This window comes from Salminus brasiliensis, chromosome 1 (genome assembly GCF_030463535.1).
Source record: "Salminus brasiliensis chromosome 1, fSalBra1.hap2, whole genome shotgun sequence".
Lineage (NCBI taxonomy): Eukaryota > Metazoa > Chordata > Actinopteri > Characiformes > Bryconidae > Salminus > Salminus brasiliensis.
Genome location: NC_132878.1, coordinates 73,463,982 through 73,482,994, shown reverse-complemented (window position 1 = coordinate 73,482,994; position 19,013 = coordinate 73,463,982). Strand labels below are relative to the sequence as shown.

The following is a 19,013-nucleotide window of genomic DNA, read 5'->3' as shown; positions in this document are numbered from 1 at the left end:
CCTTAAAACGCAGATAGATAGTGATCTATTTTGGACACACTCCTGGTGTGATGTAACCCAGCCTTCACACCCAGGGTAGTGACCCTGCTGTTTGTTATCTCCCCTGCTGCGCTTGCCGCCTTTTCCAAGTCTGATCAAAGTCTCACTCTGCCGCGGTGGTCGGCGGCCTGAGGTTCTACATCAGACTGACGATTAAACCCTTACAAGAGCAAATGGTTGCATGATTTAACCATAAAGACTGGACCTACCATATCCTGGGCTGTGATTACTGTGTGTTGCTGCGGGGTATGTGTTCTTCACCTTGCCTGGTCCTATAAGGTTAATCCTGTAATTCTGAAACACGTCCATTTCAGAATTACAGATTTCTCATGTCATACGCTACATTTTATTATACCAAGCACATGGATATTGATAAACTTCTCACGTCGATCGCCTTTTATTGTTGTTTTAATCAAACAAATTAGTGCTAAGTAATCATTTCCACAATGATGTGAATTGTCAGAAACCATCACAGGGCATGGTTTAAAGGATGGTTAAGGGCATGGTTAAAATCAAGCTTTTGTTTTTAATACAGTTTTGGGAACACGGTAGCTCCTTTTTCCAAGTCTCTAAAAATCTGCAATTCTTCTTGACCTTGATGCTGTCTATCCATTAAGCTTGTGCATTGGCTCATACAGGTGCAGCTGTGACTGTTGCTGTGTGAATTATGAATGAACTCAGTTAGCCCTCTTGTCATACATTAGCATTGCTGTAATTAAAGCTTTGCATATTGTCATACATACACACACACTTCCTGAAGCACACAATGATGGATTCTTTGGAAGACTATCAGCTATTTTCTTGGACTTTGTCTGTGTCCTTCATTCCATGTGAAGAATCAGCATGGGGAAAAAAAGTCAGTCAGAAAACTCATCCCACTGTCTGACAAAAGTAAAGAATATAATGGCAGCTACAAGTATAAATCATTTCCCTACACTGTAAAAAAAAATGTCACTGTAAAAGTGGGGTTGCCAGAAACGAACTATTAAATTAACGGGATCCTACTGTTGTAAAAATATATGGTTGAAAATTGGCGTTAATTAATACAGGCTCTAACTGTAATTTAGTACTTTTATAGTATTATGCTGTTAAATTACATTTCACCACTGGTGTTCAGTGATAGAAATGGCCATTTTAAACTCTGCAGGAAATATCTCCACATTTACTCTTTATAATGTAGCACACTTACTCTAGTATTTCTTCATTCACAAATGAAGAACGCATTGGAAACAGGAGCTCTTTAAATCAAGTAAAGAACTAATGGAGTCAGTATCTCCTACAACAACCTAACACCCTTAAGTTAAGCCCACCCTCCGTGTAGCCGGAGGTCATTACTCACTCCACATGTCTTCTAAATGGTGATTGTGTGTACATTTTGTGCCTGGCAGCACCTACATATATTAAAACATGCAGCACATATTGCAACAACTTACAATAACTAGCACAGCACAGGATTTACAGAAGGTAATTGACACAGACCTCGTAAACACGCTCCTCCACGGCCACAGTCGCTTAACACTCTGGGAGTTAATCAGGAGTTAATTTTAACCTGTGTTTTTACACTTTGCTGGCTGTGAGGAAACCAATTTCTTTATGATAATTATAATTCATTATGAGGATGGATAAAAATCAAGAACTTCAACATAAAGAATTGACACCAGCTACTGCCAGACCAGCTCCATACCACATCGCTCCTGTGTCACCATGCATTCAATTCATAATAAATAACTGTTCTTTATAATAACTGGACAACACTGCTGAAAATGGCTGGTAATTTACAGCCAAAATGACTTTTACAGTAGAGCTGTTTTATAAGAATAACAGGATAATACTGTTGATATTAAGTATCTGGGTTCATAGAAAATACAACCTGCTAGAAACTTACTTGTCCAACAGTTATTTTTTATTTCCAGCTTGTATTTTTGCATTACATACCAAACATGCAAAGTGACATAAAGCATGTTTTTATATTGTTTATCTATACAACAGAACTGTGTTCGCAAGATATTTTAAGATTTTGTTAAAATATAAATATAAAAGTATGGTTTGTGAAAGAAGTGTTTGTGAGCAGAGTTTTTTCCAGGTCACCCAAAAGAATTTGAGATATTTCGCTGTTCCCTTTCAAGAAAAATGATCCAAACAAAATATGAATGGGTCTTGTAAGACTTCTGCAAGATCCTCACACACTGAAAGTAATTACTTGTGCAGTTTATTCAGATGTCAGTACATTACACCAAATTTACATAGACCAATAAATAACCAGATCATGTCAGATTTATGTCAATTTTTTGTTTTTGTTTACAGTACACAAACTCTACACCAGCTCTCTTACTCAATCATTGTTGTATTTGCTGTTGGAATGACAACAGCCAAGATGATGGATTTGCTGTATCACAACAACTAGAACATTTAACGTATGGAAAATAAGTGAAAAAAAATGGATAAATGAGAAATCATATCTGAGTTTATAGTTTTTATGTGAACAAAAATAAACCCTTCTGAATATTCAGCACTTTCTTGTCGTCCATTTGCATCAGGATTGCTGAGTAATAGCCTTATATTGAGTACTGTACCCCTGCTAATGTGAGCAATTTCATCAACATGACTGACTGAACTATATCACATACTGGCAGGGACATATTTATGTCAAAATACGTTCTGTGAAAATGTCATCTCTGGTGAACTTCAACAGACAGTGCGCAGTGCTTTGCAACGGCATCTGCTATTCGTCAGGACATTGCCGTCGTTGAAATCAATGGCGAGGTGTGTTAGAATTTAAAAAAATGAAAACCATGCTTCATGTCCTCCACGTCAAGTACTTATTCACTCATGGCTCATTTATTTTTTTCTTTTTAGGTTTAATCATTCTCAGTAATTATTGTCCTAAAATAGACACAGCAGTGTAAAATGAAATTTATAACAGTGCGGAGATAAATGATGAAATTATTTGATAATAATCTATTGTTGAATTGTCATAGAGTACAAAAAGGGGGCCATTTCTTTGAGCTTGAAATGATTGTAATTATTCTCATAGTGCTTCTTCACACTGTGTGAATTACCCTGACAGCAGCATTATTTCAAATGCTTTTAGTCCTCGAACGGTATATCCGTCATCTTCACCTGTGATACCCGTGAATCACACACACGCACACACATGGATATGCCTGTGAACTGCTGCAGCCAGACTTTTTTGTTAGACGATCAGTGAGTTAGACAGACGAAAACAAGATTTGATCTTGAATAGTGGCTGATCACACAGCGGACAGCCCAGCCAGTAGAATACTGATGTGGATTAAAATTGCACTTCCAGCATGTTCAGTTGACAGCAAAGTAGCAGAAGAAAGGAGGTCATTACCCATAGGTGGGGAAAAGGATGGGTAGGAAGAAGGGCAATGCTCACTGAGACCACCCTGCATGTCCATCTGCCATGAATAATATTTCAATACTGTTTTATAGGACAAGTCCTCAAGCTACATTCCTTTAAGAATAAAGGCACCAGAAAGGTTTTCTTTAGAGCAGTGCTGTAGATGAACCACTGTTGATTCCCTAAATAACCTTTCATTGGAACCTACACACAATGTAAACTGTCCATGTAATTTAAAGGATTACTTGTGGTGTTCTTCTTATCTGAGCATGTTGAGCTGTGGTAGCAGCAGGTTTGAAAGATTCAGTATCTCTTTACATGATTTAAGTCAAGCACCTGCAAGCCCTCACCTGTCCAGCTTGTTAGTATTGTGTGATGGGAATGATCTGGCTAGAGCGTGGAAAAGCACACAACTAAATTTGGGAGAATATTGGGCTTCTTGGAGCCTAGACTGGTCATTGTGGAGTCCGTGCCGACCCAGTCAGTGGCGATACTAGCCTCAAAGCTGGTTGGCATTTAATTGGCATGCAAATTAATATAGATGCATATTTTGGTAGATAGATATTGTAACTAGTCATAGATAGTTAGGATAGTAGGTTGTGCATGAAATTAAACTTCTAATTTATTGCAAAAACTCTGAATTAGATAATTATTTTTTTCTTAAACAGCCAACAAGATTTAGACAGAATCAGCAGAGACAGAAGTAGCAGAGACTGTAACTCGGACTTTAGTATCCACCCTGAACCGAGCCCAGTATGTGATGACACAGGGAATATGCCTTCCAGATGGCCTTTCTTGAGCTCTTTGTCAATGTTTTGAAGAAAAACATTTTGGTGTGGACACTAAATGGTGAAATAGCTGTAATCAGAAAATGACGCAAGATTACAAGTTTAGGCCAACAGAGGAGATACAACTTTAAGCTAAACTTTCAGCTAAATTGCTTTTTACACCAAGAATAGAATTCATTTGAACTTTCTCCCGCAACAAAACAAAATGCACCATAACCCAATAGTAACCACATTCTAATAGGCAATGCTAGCTTGACTGGTAACATGTCAAGTCAAGCCAAGTCAAATTTATTTGGATAGTGCTTTTTACAACTGTTGTCATCACAAAGCAGCTTTACATAATTAGTAATAAGTAAAAGACAGAGACAAAAAAGAAATAATGTAAGACATGAAGGATCAAAGACCACCAGTGAGCAAGCCAACAGCAACAGTGGCAAGGAAAAACTCCCTTAGAGCTGAAGGAAGAAACCTTGGGAGGAACCAAGACTCACAAGGGGAACCCATCTATCCTCCTCTGATCAGAACTATTTATAAATTATTGATAAAAATGACCAAACCATCTATACTATTGAACTGCTCTGATCATAATCATGGTGTAGATAGTTAATAGTGGTGATATTAATAGTGGCAGATAGTTAAGAGTCCATTTAGGTTTTAACATGGTCATTAAACAGGTAGCAGTGGTAGGAGGGTGTGGTGCTGGTCTGGTATGGGTGGTGGTGGGTGACACTGTAACACTGGTACTACATTTTGCAATGCATGGAATCGGGACATACAGAATTGTAAACACTGAGATTCAGCTTGCTAGCGTAAGGCTGATAAGTTAAGAAGGTCATTGTCCATTGTCGTTGTAAAAACACAGCCATTCATTGGGCTGGCATGACATTTGCTGCAAGGGCTAGTTACCTGAATAGAAACCAGACTGGAAGTGTTGCAGGTCAGATCACTACAGCTGTGTATGTTACTTGGAATAAAAGTGTGGCTATGCAGACTGTGTTTCCAGTCAAATCAGTCCAGCAGAACTGACTTGTTCTTGAACTACAGTAAGTTCTATAACTGTGGCCCATAGTCATTCAAATTCAAATATAACAGCGAGGGATGGATCTCCTATTATTTTCTCCTTTTTCATTGAATGCTTTGGTCTGTCTAATCACAATGGCATACATAATTATCATTGAATGTGTACGGAAATTAATTTTCTGCGTAAAATTGGCTTAAGTGGGTTTTTGAAAAAGGCAGTGTTGGCAGAATACAGAATGGCAGTGAATCTGAGAGGAGATAATGATCGTGCTGGCTATCAGCGCACTGAGACTTCCTCAGGCAAGGTGAATCAGACAGCATTTCCAATACATACTCTAAAAGCCATGTACTGTATATACAAATACAGAAAGAGAGAGAGAATGAGAGAGGCAGAGAGAGATGCTCTGTCATAAACATTATATACGTCTTTTTGTCTTGATGGATGTTTCTAAAGATCTGATAATGCTCCTCCTGTTCAGTTACAGAGTAATGACTGCAACACTGTCTGGGCCATTTAACAATACCACTAATTGAAGCTAGTCCTTCTGTCTTAAGGTAGTTTATAGTTTATAGATGTAGAGATTCCACACCAATTAGTGGTTGGTGTGGCACAACAGATAACACCACCACCTACCATTGCGTTACAACAACACCATGTGGGAGACCAGGGTTCGATTCCCGGTCTGGGTGACTATGCTGCGCTACACCAATAAGAGTCCCTGGGCAAGACTCCTAACACTACATTGGCCCACCTCTGAAATACGAGTAACCTTGTAAGTCGCTCTGGATAAGAGCGTCTGCTAAATGCTGTAAATGTAAATTAGAAATGTAGCTGCTATTTAGAGATTTGCTAAACTTTAAAAAAGTGTTATCTCTAACTGTATTTACATATACATTTGGATACTTTCTCTATATCTATGTCAGTCCTTGTTTATAGATCATTACAGTCTTAGGCTTTGCCCTCTCCAGTGTCCTCTGCAGTCTTGGCTCTTGCCCCCTTAGCTCCGCCTCCTGTTCACCTGTGCCCCTGTAATTGCTCCCAGGTGTTTTTTTGGTGTTTCCTAGTAGATATACTCTTTGTCTTCAAACCTGTCCAGACTTGCAGACTTGTTGGTTTACGCTAACAGGTCGAATTTCCAAATCGATCAAAGTGCTTGTTAAGACCCAGAGTGTGTGGATGTGTATCGAATTTTTGTGGGACAGGCAGTTGCCGACGTTGTCAATGGGTGAGACGGATGGTCAAACTATGTGCTAGAGCGTCAACTATACTTTAAACTGTGGAATATATACTTAGCCCTATCCCATTCTAATGAAGTGCACTTGGTGTAAGAGGGTGATGTGTGTTAATTTCGCATGTTTGAAAAATGGGACGTACTTGAACACTTACCAAAAAGCATGTGAATGCACACATGCACACATCAATACTAAATAATAATACATCCACAGGTGTGGGCTATAGGGACAGGCCATCTGTCTTGTTGTTTGTACAACTATTCCTTTTTACCAGTAGTAGTACATCTTTATAGATTTGCCAGTCGGTACATGCCAAGTATTTCCGAGGTGCTTCAAGAAGTGGGCACCACAAATCAGCACAGCTCTCAGAATCTTCCATCACACCCCGCTTCTGTCAGTCTGATGGGAAACGAACGACTGTGTGTCAATCAGGCTAAAAGTTTCAGAGTAAGGTATACTTGCAAACCTTGAAATGCTAGCAAGTAAACTGTAGCCTCAGTATTGTTTAACTGTCTAAAATGAAGTTGTGTTGCACTCATTTTTTCGGGCTGTGATCGGACTAAAATGTGCCTTTGCTCCTAGACTCAGTGATTCTCAAAATATACCCAGTCTGCCTTGGGAGGCTGTGCTTCAGTGTGGCCTTTCACAGCTTGCAGTGGAATTGGTTTCATTGTGTTGTTCAGTGTATTTCCAAACTGTACAATACTTCTCTGTTCTCCTCTTTAGAACATCATTCCGTTCTCTCCTTTAGCCACATCACTGCTGTTTTTTCCTCCCACTGCAGTCCACAGTGCCTACTAGTGGATCTGTTAGTCAGCTAATTAAGAAGTGTATACAACCCCTTAGTCGTTGGCTGGACATCGTTTGGTCTGTCGGCTCATTAGGCCCAGTTTCTCATCATTTTCTTAGTGTTTGTTAGCCATGTTAATTTCTCCCATTTCTTTACCTTCAGTATTTCACCTGTTTTTAAGATAGAGTCTAATAAGACTGACTTGCCTATGCTTGCTCTCCTGCTTAAATCTCATTTTATAGATTTTCCTATGTGTAGATTTGTTATCCCTGTGTTTATTTTTATATGTTTATATCTTCAGAATCTGAAGAACCTTTTAAACAAAAGAACCTGACCTGAACTGAAGTTATTTCTAGGTTTATTTAAAGACCTTAAACTATGTGGGATCAATATTGGCAAATCATATAAGTAAAAATGCTACGATTAATGACGTTGACTTATATTTTTATATGTGTGTATATCTGTACCTATTAATCAAACATGCATTAAATAAATAGGTTTGGCAATCAGGGGGTGTTTTAAGAGTCAAATCAAGCGCGGGACTGGAGAACTAGGCAGAGTTCAGTATTTTTACTCCGAGCTTTCAAGCACAATTTCCCCGTTGTTTTATTTCCTTCCTGGTCGTTGCAACTGGAGTGCGTGGCACAGATGGATAGCTGGGTAAAAACGACAACACCATTTAGGTCGCTCCACAGTGAGTGGCAGAAAGACAGCTTGCTCTTTGCTCTGGGCAGAAGTATTTGTGTAGAGGAAAATGCCACACGGACGAGTAAATCTATTTCGGTGAAACACAGCTCGTTTCCTGCCCTCGCAGGAATAAGGGGAGAATTTGTTTTTGGATTGAACGGCAATTTGCCGGTGGCCCAGTGATGTAAGCCCCCCACAATACTGCACTGAAACAAGTGATTCATTGAATTTAAATGCATGCGCCACTTCCATGTGAATAAAATATAGAATTGTATATGTTACAGATAAACAATATTCTACTCCTCGATGAGTTTTTGTAATGAAAGCATTGCTCACTTCGTGTCGCACTTTAACACATTTCATGATTGTAAGTGCAGAATGTTATAAATGAACAAATTGCCAGTCTCTTCAAGACTTTCATGCTTTATTTTAAGGCTAGTATACATACATGGACTTTATAACACATTTGTAACATATAAGCAAAAACTAATACACTTTAAAACATGTTATAAACTGCTTATGCCATCATTTGCAGAACCTTTTATGAAGTAAATAAAAAATATATGGGTCCGGCTGCACACAAGCCCATGTTATGTACAGACTATTATGTCTTTTAATGACAGTTGCACAGCCATGTCAGTATATACTCTTGTTACAAACTATTGGTAACACTTTACTTGGATGCTTTGTAGATGCTTACCTGACATTCAACTAATATTCAGCTGAATATCTCTTACATGCAACTGAACTGATTGTCTATTGAATTTACCCCTACACTTAACCCTAATACTTCCCTTACTCTGGGAACATTTAGGGTTAGGTTTACGGTTAGATTTAAGGTTTGGGTTTGGTTAGGGAATTAGAGTTGATTCAAGGGTAAGAGTAAGACCAGTTATGGGTAGGTGCAGGGTTACATTCAACAGACAGTCATTTACATTAAGCTTAGAGTTCAGTTGCATTTAATCCATATTCAGTTGGATTTCAGTTCAGATCATGCAACTTTTACATAGAATTTTCTCACTTTTACCATGTGACATGCGGCGCTAACCACTTTCTATAGTGTGATGTTTTAAATACTGGCACAATCTGTTGAGAAATGCCTAAAAATATTGTTTAAAAAATGTTTTATTAGTTTCATCTGATGCTTTTTAACCATACCATATGAAAGATTTCATAACGCTGAAATGGTAACGTCATAGATCAAAAATGAACTAGAAATGCACTGATATGGAAGGGTGAATGATATGGTAAGAAGGTTTGAAATTTTTACCTGCATTTTAGGCTTTAAAATATTTAGTGGTATGTCCCCCTTTTGCGTTAATGGATGTGAGCCTTCAACCCCAATCAGTTCTCATTAATATGAGCTTTAAATGCACATACAGTGTAAGGGACAGTGCAAATAAATAAAAAAGAGATGTGCTGAATTGATCCTCAAGAGAGAATTTGGCTTCAACAGAAGCAGAAACATAATAACATAATAAATACACAAATTACACACAGTACACATATTGACACAGGCAGACAGAGCACAGGCATCACTGCACAAACTGTTGACAGTAACATTCACATTGAGAGTGTGTGGGATGTGGGCTGTTAAAGCTCATGTGAAACCTTTAACATGGTGCAGAAAGCATTAGCATGTGTGCAAAACCAATAACTTGAAAAAATTGAATTGTGCACATTTCAATGCACAATTACTGTTTATTTGCTTAAATGAATGTATTTAAAAAAACGATAAGAATATGTTACGTAGGAAATAACCAAGAGGAATTCCCAAACTTTAGAATGCTGCTGTAGATAGGACTGTAACTGAAAGAGTTATGTGACTTTAGTAACTTATATAATTCCTGTTATATCTATAGTACCTCTTTCAGCACAGCTTTGCCTGTATCCTGCTTCAGTTGTTAGGAGCCTGATCCTTCTGCTGATAATCCAGCCATTGCTAATGAGATGTCAATGCATGCAGTAATTTTTCTCCTCCAAAGCTGAATCAACAGCCTGATGTTGGCTAAAAACAACACATTTGTCTGGCCAAGGTCTTTGCTACCCTCTCATTAAGAGAGTAAAAAGCGCTACTAATTTCTTTCATATTTTGGCCCCTCAGGCCATGTCCACTGTCTACCACCCTGTTATTTATCTGAGTATCTGAGCATGCAATGCTTTAGTACAGTCTGGCCTTATGAAAAATATACAGGGCCTTATTCTACATTTCATTTACCGTACATACATTACATTTCATTTAGATTGTGAAATAAAAAAGCAAATATCATCTTCATCATAATGTTTTGGTCTGGTAAGGTTTGCCAGATTTCAGCCTTCAGGCAAAACCTGACAGGCCAGGAGACAGGGTTGTTGAGTGGGGTGTTCAGCAAGCACCCAATGCATCTTAATCATATCAGTACACAGACCACAGTTCTTTTGTGGTGTGTTTCGTTGTGCTTTACAGTTCACTCAGACATAACATTAACACCACCTTCTTGTTTCTACACTCATTGGCCATTATATCAGCTCCACTTACACTGATGTGGGGGTGATGTGTTAGTGTGTGTTGTGCTTGTACGAGTAGATCAGATACAGCAGTGCTGCTGGAGTTTTTAAACACCTCAGCATCACTGCTGGACTCAGTGGTCCACTAACCAGAAATATCCAGCCAAGAGCATCCTGTGGGCAGCGTCCTGTGGGCAGCGTCCTGTCACCTCTGATGAAGGACTAGAGGATGACCAACACAAACTCTGCAGCAACAGATGAGCTTCTGTCTCTGCCTTCATGTCTACAAGGTGGACTAGCTAGGTAGGAGTGTCTAATAGAGTGGACAGTGAGTGGACACAGTGTGTAAAAACTCCAGCAGCACTGCTGCGTCGGAGTGCAACACACATCAACATGCCACTGCCATGTCTGTGTCACTGCAGTGCTGAGAATGACCCACTACCCAAATAACAGCTGCTCTAAGGTGGTCTTGTGGGGTCCTGACCTTTTGAAGAACAGGGTGAAAGGACTAGAAATAGGTGAAATAGACTACAGTCTGTAATTACAGAACTACAGAGTGTTCCTATATGGACAGTGTAGAAACAAGGAGGTGATGTTAATGATGGTAATGTTCTATCCAATCAGTGTATATGTTTACATTTTATTGAACATTATATTTTATGTACAATATATTGAACATTATATGTTACAGTATATAGGTTTACAATGCAAGCATCTTTACTACCATGCATGTGCCTACACATAGGCTGTGTCTCAATATGCATGATAGCCTACTAAACAGCATAGTCTTAACAGTAGTAGTACCTGGTGGTGTCCTACAGTGACCTGCGGATTAGTATGGTAAATTTGGCTTGTGATGCAGCCACAATACATTGGGCTGACATGATCACCATGTGGAACAGAAACCAGCACAAAGCCTAGATGTCACACATGAGAAGGAGAGAGGGCGAGCAGTGAGGATAGAACAGTGCTTTGTCTGCTTCCACAATTGAAAAGCATGTAGAATGAGAGGAGTAAGTAGAGCGAGGCAGGACCGACCAGATTCCAGAGAACCAAGCTCAAAACTAGGCACCAGGCACCTCTAGGCTAGGTTTGCTTTAATGCCATGTCCAGCTTCTCTGATATTTTTACTCATAGACCGCTTAGGTTATAACACTAACTATAAAATGATGTATGACTTCATAGAACTGTTGGAATATAATATCATAATTGGATCATTACCCCTCCCAGGTGTATAAATGCTTAGATTCTGCTTATCACAATCTCTTTCCATCCCTCTTTCTCTCGCTCTGTCTCCTTCTACTAATCCTGCCCTGCCCCCTTCATGCTGAAGTAAATAACACTCATGACATGTTTTCACAGACAGCATCAGTATATCTTGACCAGGGCAAATTTTGAAACTTTAAGCACATTTTTTTAGCAAATGCCTCATGCCACATGGATTGCTTGTCTTAGGCTTCAAACTCAACAGTACAAGAATAAGAAGTGCTTACTTTGTCGAAGGCTGTTTTTAAATTTGCAGTATAAGAAAGTGCTGGCATGTGCAAGCTCTGTGAGTGGTGTTATCTGGCGGTGAGTCGTTTTGAGACGTCCTCCGGGTGCTGATGTCCTTTGGGTGATGGGGTTTGTGCACTAGAATGAGAATAATAAAAGACATAGACTCTTGGTTGGTGCCAGCTTCTTAAGCGAGATTCATTTTTACTCAATACATCTGGCTGGGAGAGTGATTTAAAAAAAAAGAAAAAAAAAGAAAAGTAAATACAATCATACTGAAACATGACAGATACTCATTAGGACTGGCATGAGCTTCTCTGGCCCGTCAGCCTATTCAGCCCTTTCTCCGTATCGTCTCGGTGGACTCTCTTTTCTGCTTTTCTCTCTCTGTGTATATCCACCCCGTGTCTCTCCACACTCTCCCACTTACTGATGAAAAAACTGAATCTACTACATCTGCACATCTACAGCTGGTTAATGTAGTGGAAGATGAGAGGCGCTGTAGAGGTGCTTTTGTGGTGAAGACACCAAAACAGGCTTTATCAATTACTTCTAAGGAGTTTTTTTCCAGAAACTACGCTGTGGCTCTGAGCTCTTGATGTAAGCTGCTATAGATCTTTAGAGCTAGATTGTAGAGCTGTGGATGTGAACTGTTCACATAGATCTTAAGAGAGCTCTGGATGTGAACTTTTCTTCCAAATCTTTAGAGCTGGATTGTGCAACTCTTGCTTTGAGTTGTTCTGTTAGAACTGTGGAGTTTGGTGGTGAAGCTCTTGATTTGAGCTGTTCTTCTAGATCTTTAGAGGTGGATCTAGAGCTCTGGATGTAAACGGTTCATGTAGATTGTTAGAGTAAGACTGTAAAGCTCTGGGTGCGAACTGTTCATATAGAGCTTTAGTGTTGTGAGCTGGATGTGAGCTGTTCTTTACAGATATGTAGAGGAAGAATGTACAGCTCTGGATGTGAGCTGTTCTTCTAAATCTTTAAAGTTGGATTGTGCACCTCTATTTTTGAGTGGTTCCGTTAGATCTTTAGAGATGGATTTGATAGATAGATAGATTTGAGCAGTTTTGTTAGAACTGTGGAGTTAGATGGTAAAGCTCTTGATTTGAGCTGTTCTTCTAGATGTTTAGAGGTAGATCATGCAACTCTAGGTGTATGATGTTCTTCTAGATCTTTAGAGCTGGATTGTGCAACTCTAGATCGTTGATGTTTACAGGGCTTTATATGTGCTGTCCTTCTAGAACTTTGCAGTTGGATTGTGTGGTTCTGGGTGGGAGATGTTCACAGAGATCTTTAGAGTTAGGCTGTACAGCTCTGGGTGTAAGCTATTCTTACAGATGCTTAGTTACATCCTTCTGCTCTGTTAAGCAATATTTTTTTTTTGACAGATGCTAGATTGGCCTTTTTTATGTGCTTGGGTTTCCATCACCTGTGTTTGCACATATCACCATGTCTGTCTGTCGTCATTTGTTGCAATCTTTTCCCAGTGATATTTCACAACACAGAGGCTATGTCAACTTTGCTAGCATGAAGTAAAGTATGCTGTTCATCATGAGTTATTTATGGTGTTTTTGTTCCTAATAGAGAGGCCCAAACGTACAAAAACACCTCAACAGGCTGGTGGCCTGTCGATTGAATTCAACAGACAGCGTCTTTCCTAACCCGGTAGTTTGATAAAGACATTGACTTGGCATATTACAGAAGGAGTACAGCCTGAGTTGTAAAATGTCTACTGGGACCATTCATTTTTAAAGGAGTCCTCTAGCACTGGTTGGAAATTCTCTGTGGCATCGATTGGGTCTTCAGCCTGAGAGAGGAATTGAGTTCTAGAGCCACCTTTCAGCCTTGAGATGAGGCTGCTGTTTTAGAATGTAAATCCTCCGTACTGTTTATATCCATGGCTCTCTGGGTTTGATTTTTTTTTTTTGAGGTAGTAATTTGTGTGTCTTTCTGTTTCTTTTTTCAGAAAAGTGTGACGAAGCACTGGCCACGTCTCTTCCCCACAGTGCATTTACCAGCTCATCTGTATTCACCAGTGGCTATGCACCTGGATATGCCAAACTTAACAGGAGAGGAGGTAAGAGGCTTTATATGCACGCACACACACACACACACACACACACACACACACACACACACACACACACACACACTCTCTTACTCACACACTTTTTCACCTTTTTCATAAAAGTTGGATAGAAGCAAACCCAGACCTGGAGTGTTATATGAACTACTACAAAGTCATTCAGAAGACAAGAGAACTATATTCACCCTTAGTGTTGAACGTGCATACGTGCAGTGAACACACACAGTGACTGTGAGCACACGTGCCTGCGGCAGTGGGCAGCCATTGCTGCGGCACCCGGTAAGCCCAACAGTGGCAGCTTGCCAAACCCTGGGTATCAAACCCACAACCCTGTCATCAGTAGCCTGGAGCCACCACTGTCCCAAGTGGGTAGAGTGGGTATGGTGTAAAAGAAACTTGCTATCAAAGATTTCTTTACAGTGATGGTGATTGGAACCAGGCATCGCCATGATAGCACCTCAAATACATATTCATTTGTAACTGACCACACAGCTCCCCCCCCCCCATAATTCTTAATTACTTCAACCTTAATTGACTCACGCTGTTCCTGGTGATCAGGTTGCCATGACATTTTACCTCGGTTATGAGGATTGAACGATTTAATCATCAGATTCATGCAGCTTACAGTTTCGACAGGGCTAAATAGTGTAAATAGTTGCTTAGGGCCTTATGTAGCACTTATTAATTGATTCACTTATTTTTCAATTATTAACATGCTTTATTTATGTAATACACAATGTGAAGCACAATAAAATCACTGTTCCTATGACATCAGTGGGTTATTACATTGATCGTATAGTACAAGCAGTGGTAAACCTTGTTAGGGCTGAAAAATGAACAATTATGGAACAAACAAGTTGCTCAGTTGAGCAGTGGTGAACGTATTAACGGAAATAATTAACAATATTTATATATTTTTTTTAATGTAAAAGATTTTGTTGATTAGAAGTTCTGAATGACTGTTTTAATACATTTTTGATAAATTAGCCAGCCCTAGGAACAGCTGTCTAACTGATTTTTGGCATGAATCTTTTTGCAATATTTTAACTAGCATCATATGTATAAGGAAAAAGAACTCTTCTTCAGAATCGCATGCAATGCTTATTAAAAAGTGCTTCTAAAGGTAAGGTAAAGGTAAAGGTGCACGTTTTTGTCACTTTACAGTGTACACTGTGTCCTCTGCATTTAACCCATCTGTGGTAGTGAACACACACACACTAGTGAACTAGGGGCAGTGAGTACACACACACCCAGAGCGGTGGGCAGCCATCTCCAGTGCCCGGGGAGCAGAGAGGGTAAAGGGCCTTGCTCAAGGGCCCAACAAAAGTTTATTGTTTATTATTTGTTTATTATTGTTAATTATTGTTTATTAATGTTAATTATTGTTTATTATTTTCTTCAAAAAAGCTGTGTATTCATAATCATTTAATGTAATGGCTTTCTGTAAGAGAGCTTTTATAGGCATTAAACTCTTTAGACGTCTTGTTCCATTCACCACCACTGTGAACTGTTCTGATGTAATAATGACTATTTAACTTCTGCCACCTTTCTCCACCTAGCTGCACTCATGACCTATAGGAAGATTAGCTACACAGACTGACCTACGACAGTCACTGCATAAACAACAGCTTAAGATGCATCTAAGAGTGCTAAGCAGGTCTGTCGGAAATCTCATTTACACTAATTGAGTATAATTCTCACAGTTGATATAATTTCTTAATTTTCTGCTTTAAGCTATGTCAGCTTTTTGCCACGTTTATTATTTTTGCTTTCACTCCTCAGAGCTTTTTACTGCACTGGTGATTTAATTAAACTACAAGTCTTTGGCTTCTAATTCAGTGCCTCCATAGTTGAGGTTTGCCGATGCGGGATTGATTTTGTGATGGAAATTAAACTCAGGAACTAATATAGTGTGTCAAATGTCATGCACCCTCGTAAGCTAAAGATATACAGTGGTATATAGTTGTGTTTTTTTTTCTCTCCCCCAAACAGATGCCTTACGTACAAGAATTTTACCTCACAGTGGCTTTGGCACCTTTTTAAAGCATGTAAACAACACCCAGATGCATAATGAAGTCACTGTGTAGTTATGTGCACAATAAACTTTCATTTTAATTGCTACATCAAGCATTTCTCAGATTGTACGTGCTGAGGAGAGTTTTAATTAAGCATAGTACATGGGTACATATTAAATTTAGTGTTGTAATATGATATGCTTGACCTGTGTTGTGTTTTCGTTCTCATTTAGGCGGCCCAAACTGACAAGCTTCTTAAAATCATAACAGCAAACAATTTGAGGCTCTTTTTGATTATAATTTCTATAATCAGATTCATTCAGCTTACAATTTCGACAGGGCTGTTTCTTGCAATAAGCAGTGCAAGTAGTCGCTTAGGGCCTCAACAGCAAGTAGCAATTATTAATTGATTAACTTATTTTTCAATTATTAATGTGCTTTATATATGTAATACAGTTTAGTATTTTCTACACAGTGTGAAGCACAGTAAAATCACTGTTCCCATGACATCAGTGGGTCATTACATTGACCAAATAGCATCAAAGTACAATCAGTGGTAAACCTGGATGTTTGGGGCTAAAATGTCAAAACTCTACAATGAGAAACAAAAACGCTGCTATAATAAAGCTCATTTCTGTTAGGGTAAGGGTGTGTTCACACAAAATCACATCAAATCAGCATTGGTTTGGTGCCGGTTCAGCCGCTGGCTCTGTTGCTATGTGTAAACTGCTGAAAGACACAATCAGAGAGCTCGCCGAATGTCGCAGAGTGCCTTGCATGCCAAACGTCTAGCAGGTTTAGTGTCTGGAGGAACATTTGGTTGAACTTAGAAACACTAATTTGCCTTTTTGATAAATGGAAGAAAATACATCAGCTCTCATATGTGTTTTCGTGATACTGAGTAATTTTGGAGAGCAGACAGACCTGTCGCACGTTCCTCCTGGGGAAAGATCTTGTAATTTGTGACCTCACTGACCAGTCATGTGGTGTGTAAACCAACAACGGCTAAAAGATTCTCCATAACAAGACAACAACTTGTGTAGTGTGACGAGTTCAAGAATCTGACAACTCTGACCGTTATATAATATGTACATGGCATTTGATGTGTTTTTGCATTGGATGTTCTCTAGATGCACCGAGTAGATTTTATTTCCTCACTAATAACTACATTTTATAGTCTATTTATAGTATATTTATCTCTTTATTGTTCGCTAATTGATTTGTCTATCATTTTTCTCGAAACATAAATTGCAGAAACATGAGACTTAACAAAGGTCTACATGTTCCTGTCATGATTTGAGTCATGTAGTTGTGTGATGCTGGGGGGATGGGGCAAAGGGCCGTACTCCTGCCTTTTGATTGGTTTAAGAAATTAAATTGTGCCAGCAGAACATGCACTCTGTGGGCTTCTTTTGTTTACAGTAGCTGTTGGCTTGTCTAAGTATTCACCACTTGGAGTACGCTATTATGGGCTGTGAAAATGCTCCATTGAGAGCTCGAATCAGAGCTCATTTCTGCTCCTTGGCACTGAGAGACAGGGGTTTTGCAAGATATGGCTTAGAAGAGATAAAGCACCCTGACTATGGTTTTAATTTCTATACTGAAGTGAAAACCACTAAAACCGGTAGTTACTTTATTACCAGGAGCTTATCCACAACTGGGAACTGTACCTTTTGTTTTCCCATAGACAGATTTACAACGTTTGGGGGAGGGTTTGTTCGTGACTAACATTGTGAAATTATTTGGTAACTTCGGTAACTTCATTTAGTCTGTTTGGTGTGGTGCAGAACCTTCAGCGTTCCCTCCGGTGTCCTGTTTGTCCTGTTGATCTAGACTGTTGAATAGGCATAATGCAACTCAAATGAATTAGATTACCATACAAATGCCTCAATTTTCATCACAATGATGGAATATTTCCTTGAAAAACCTGGCCTTATCTCAATGTTGATCGTTTGATTGTGTCCAAAACAGCTGCTCTCAACATCTGGATAAACACATTCAACAAGAAACTGGCAATCTTTAGACTCCTGGAATATCTCTTCTGAAAAAGAGCATCTACAAAGTCATTTTGAGGAACATTTCGGCTACGTTCACACAACAGGTAAAAGTGACCCAAATCTGATCTTTTCCGACATACGTGACTCAGATGTGTTATCTGTGTGGCAGTGGCAAAAACACTGTCCGTCTAAACATTTTGAGTCTGAACAGCCAGGTTTTATCTGTTATCGAAATTTGCTGAGGTGGAGAAGAACTGACAAAAGCAGTGAGGGAGGTTTTCAGTGGTGGGATGGCGAGGTAACAGACTTCATAAATATTTGGGGTGATTTCTCAGTTCAAACAAAAGAAGAAGGCATATCGCTACCATTCTGTGTTTGAAGCAGTTTCTAAAGAAAATGCTTCTTCATCTTGTTAAAGTATAAAAATCTACTGAACTGTAGATGGTTCTTTGAAGAACCATTTTGAAAGTGTCTGTAATATAGCTCCCAAAAAAGGTTGCACTATTATTATGTGCCAAATAACCCCTATTTAAGTACTATACAGCATACTTTTAGCTGAGAGTGCTTACGTAGTAGACATTGTATGTAGCAGTTTTGATGCTGCTGGATCATTTTCTGCATTGCACTACTGTCACACAATTGGCTGATTAATAATAACAAGAATGAGTAGTTCTTCCTAATAAAGTGCACGGTGTAGAATGTTTTAGTATGTAGTATACAGCATTGAAGCATAAAAACAGGGACATTTGAAGTGTGCAGCGGGTGTGTCTTTGCATACTTGCAAAATATAGCCTGTACAGATGAAAGAAACACATGATTAACTCACAGGACCATACTGTACAATACAGTATGTGTGTATCAAGGGGGCAACTGGAGACATCTCTGCGTAACACAGGTGAATGTAAAGCCAGCGCTCATGTTTGACCCTCCCTTAGTGCGGGTCAGTGAGCTTTGAGCAAATAATCAATGGGACATGCCCCCAGGCGCAGCACTTTCTGTTACATTGCTGT

At 39.2% G+C, this 19,013-nt stretch overlaps 1 protein-coding gene across 1 annotated transcript in view; it reads left to right on the top strand.

Moving 5' to 3' along the window:
* cntnap2a (contactin associated protein 2a) overlaps positions 1-19,013 on the top strand; it is a 514,884-nt gene that overhangs the window by 175,132 nt on the left and 320,739 nt on the right. The window contains exon 2 of the mRNA XM_072688821.1: positions 13,872-13,982. Within this exon, the coding sequence (XP_072544922.1) occupies positions 13,872-13,982 (111 nt within the window). The remainder of the gene's footprint in view (positions 1-13,871; positions 13,983-19,013) is intronic.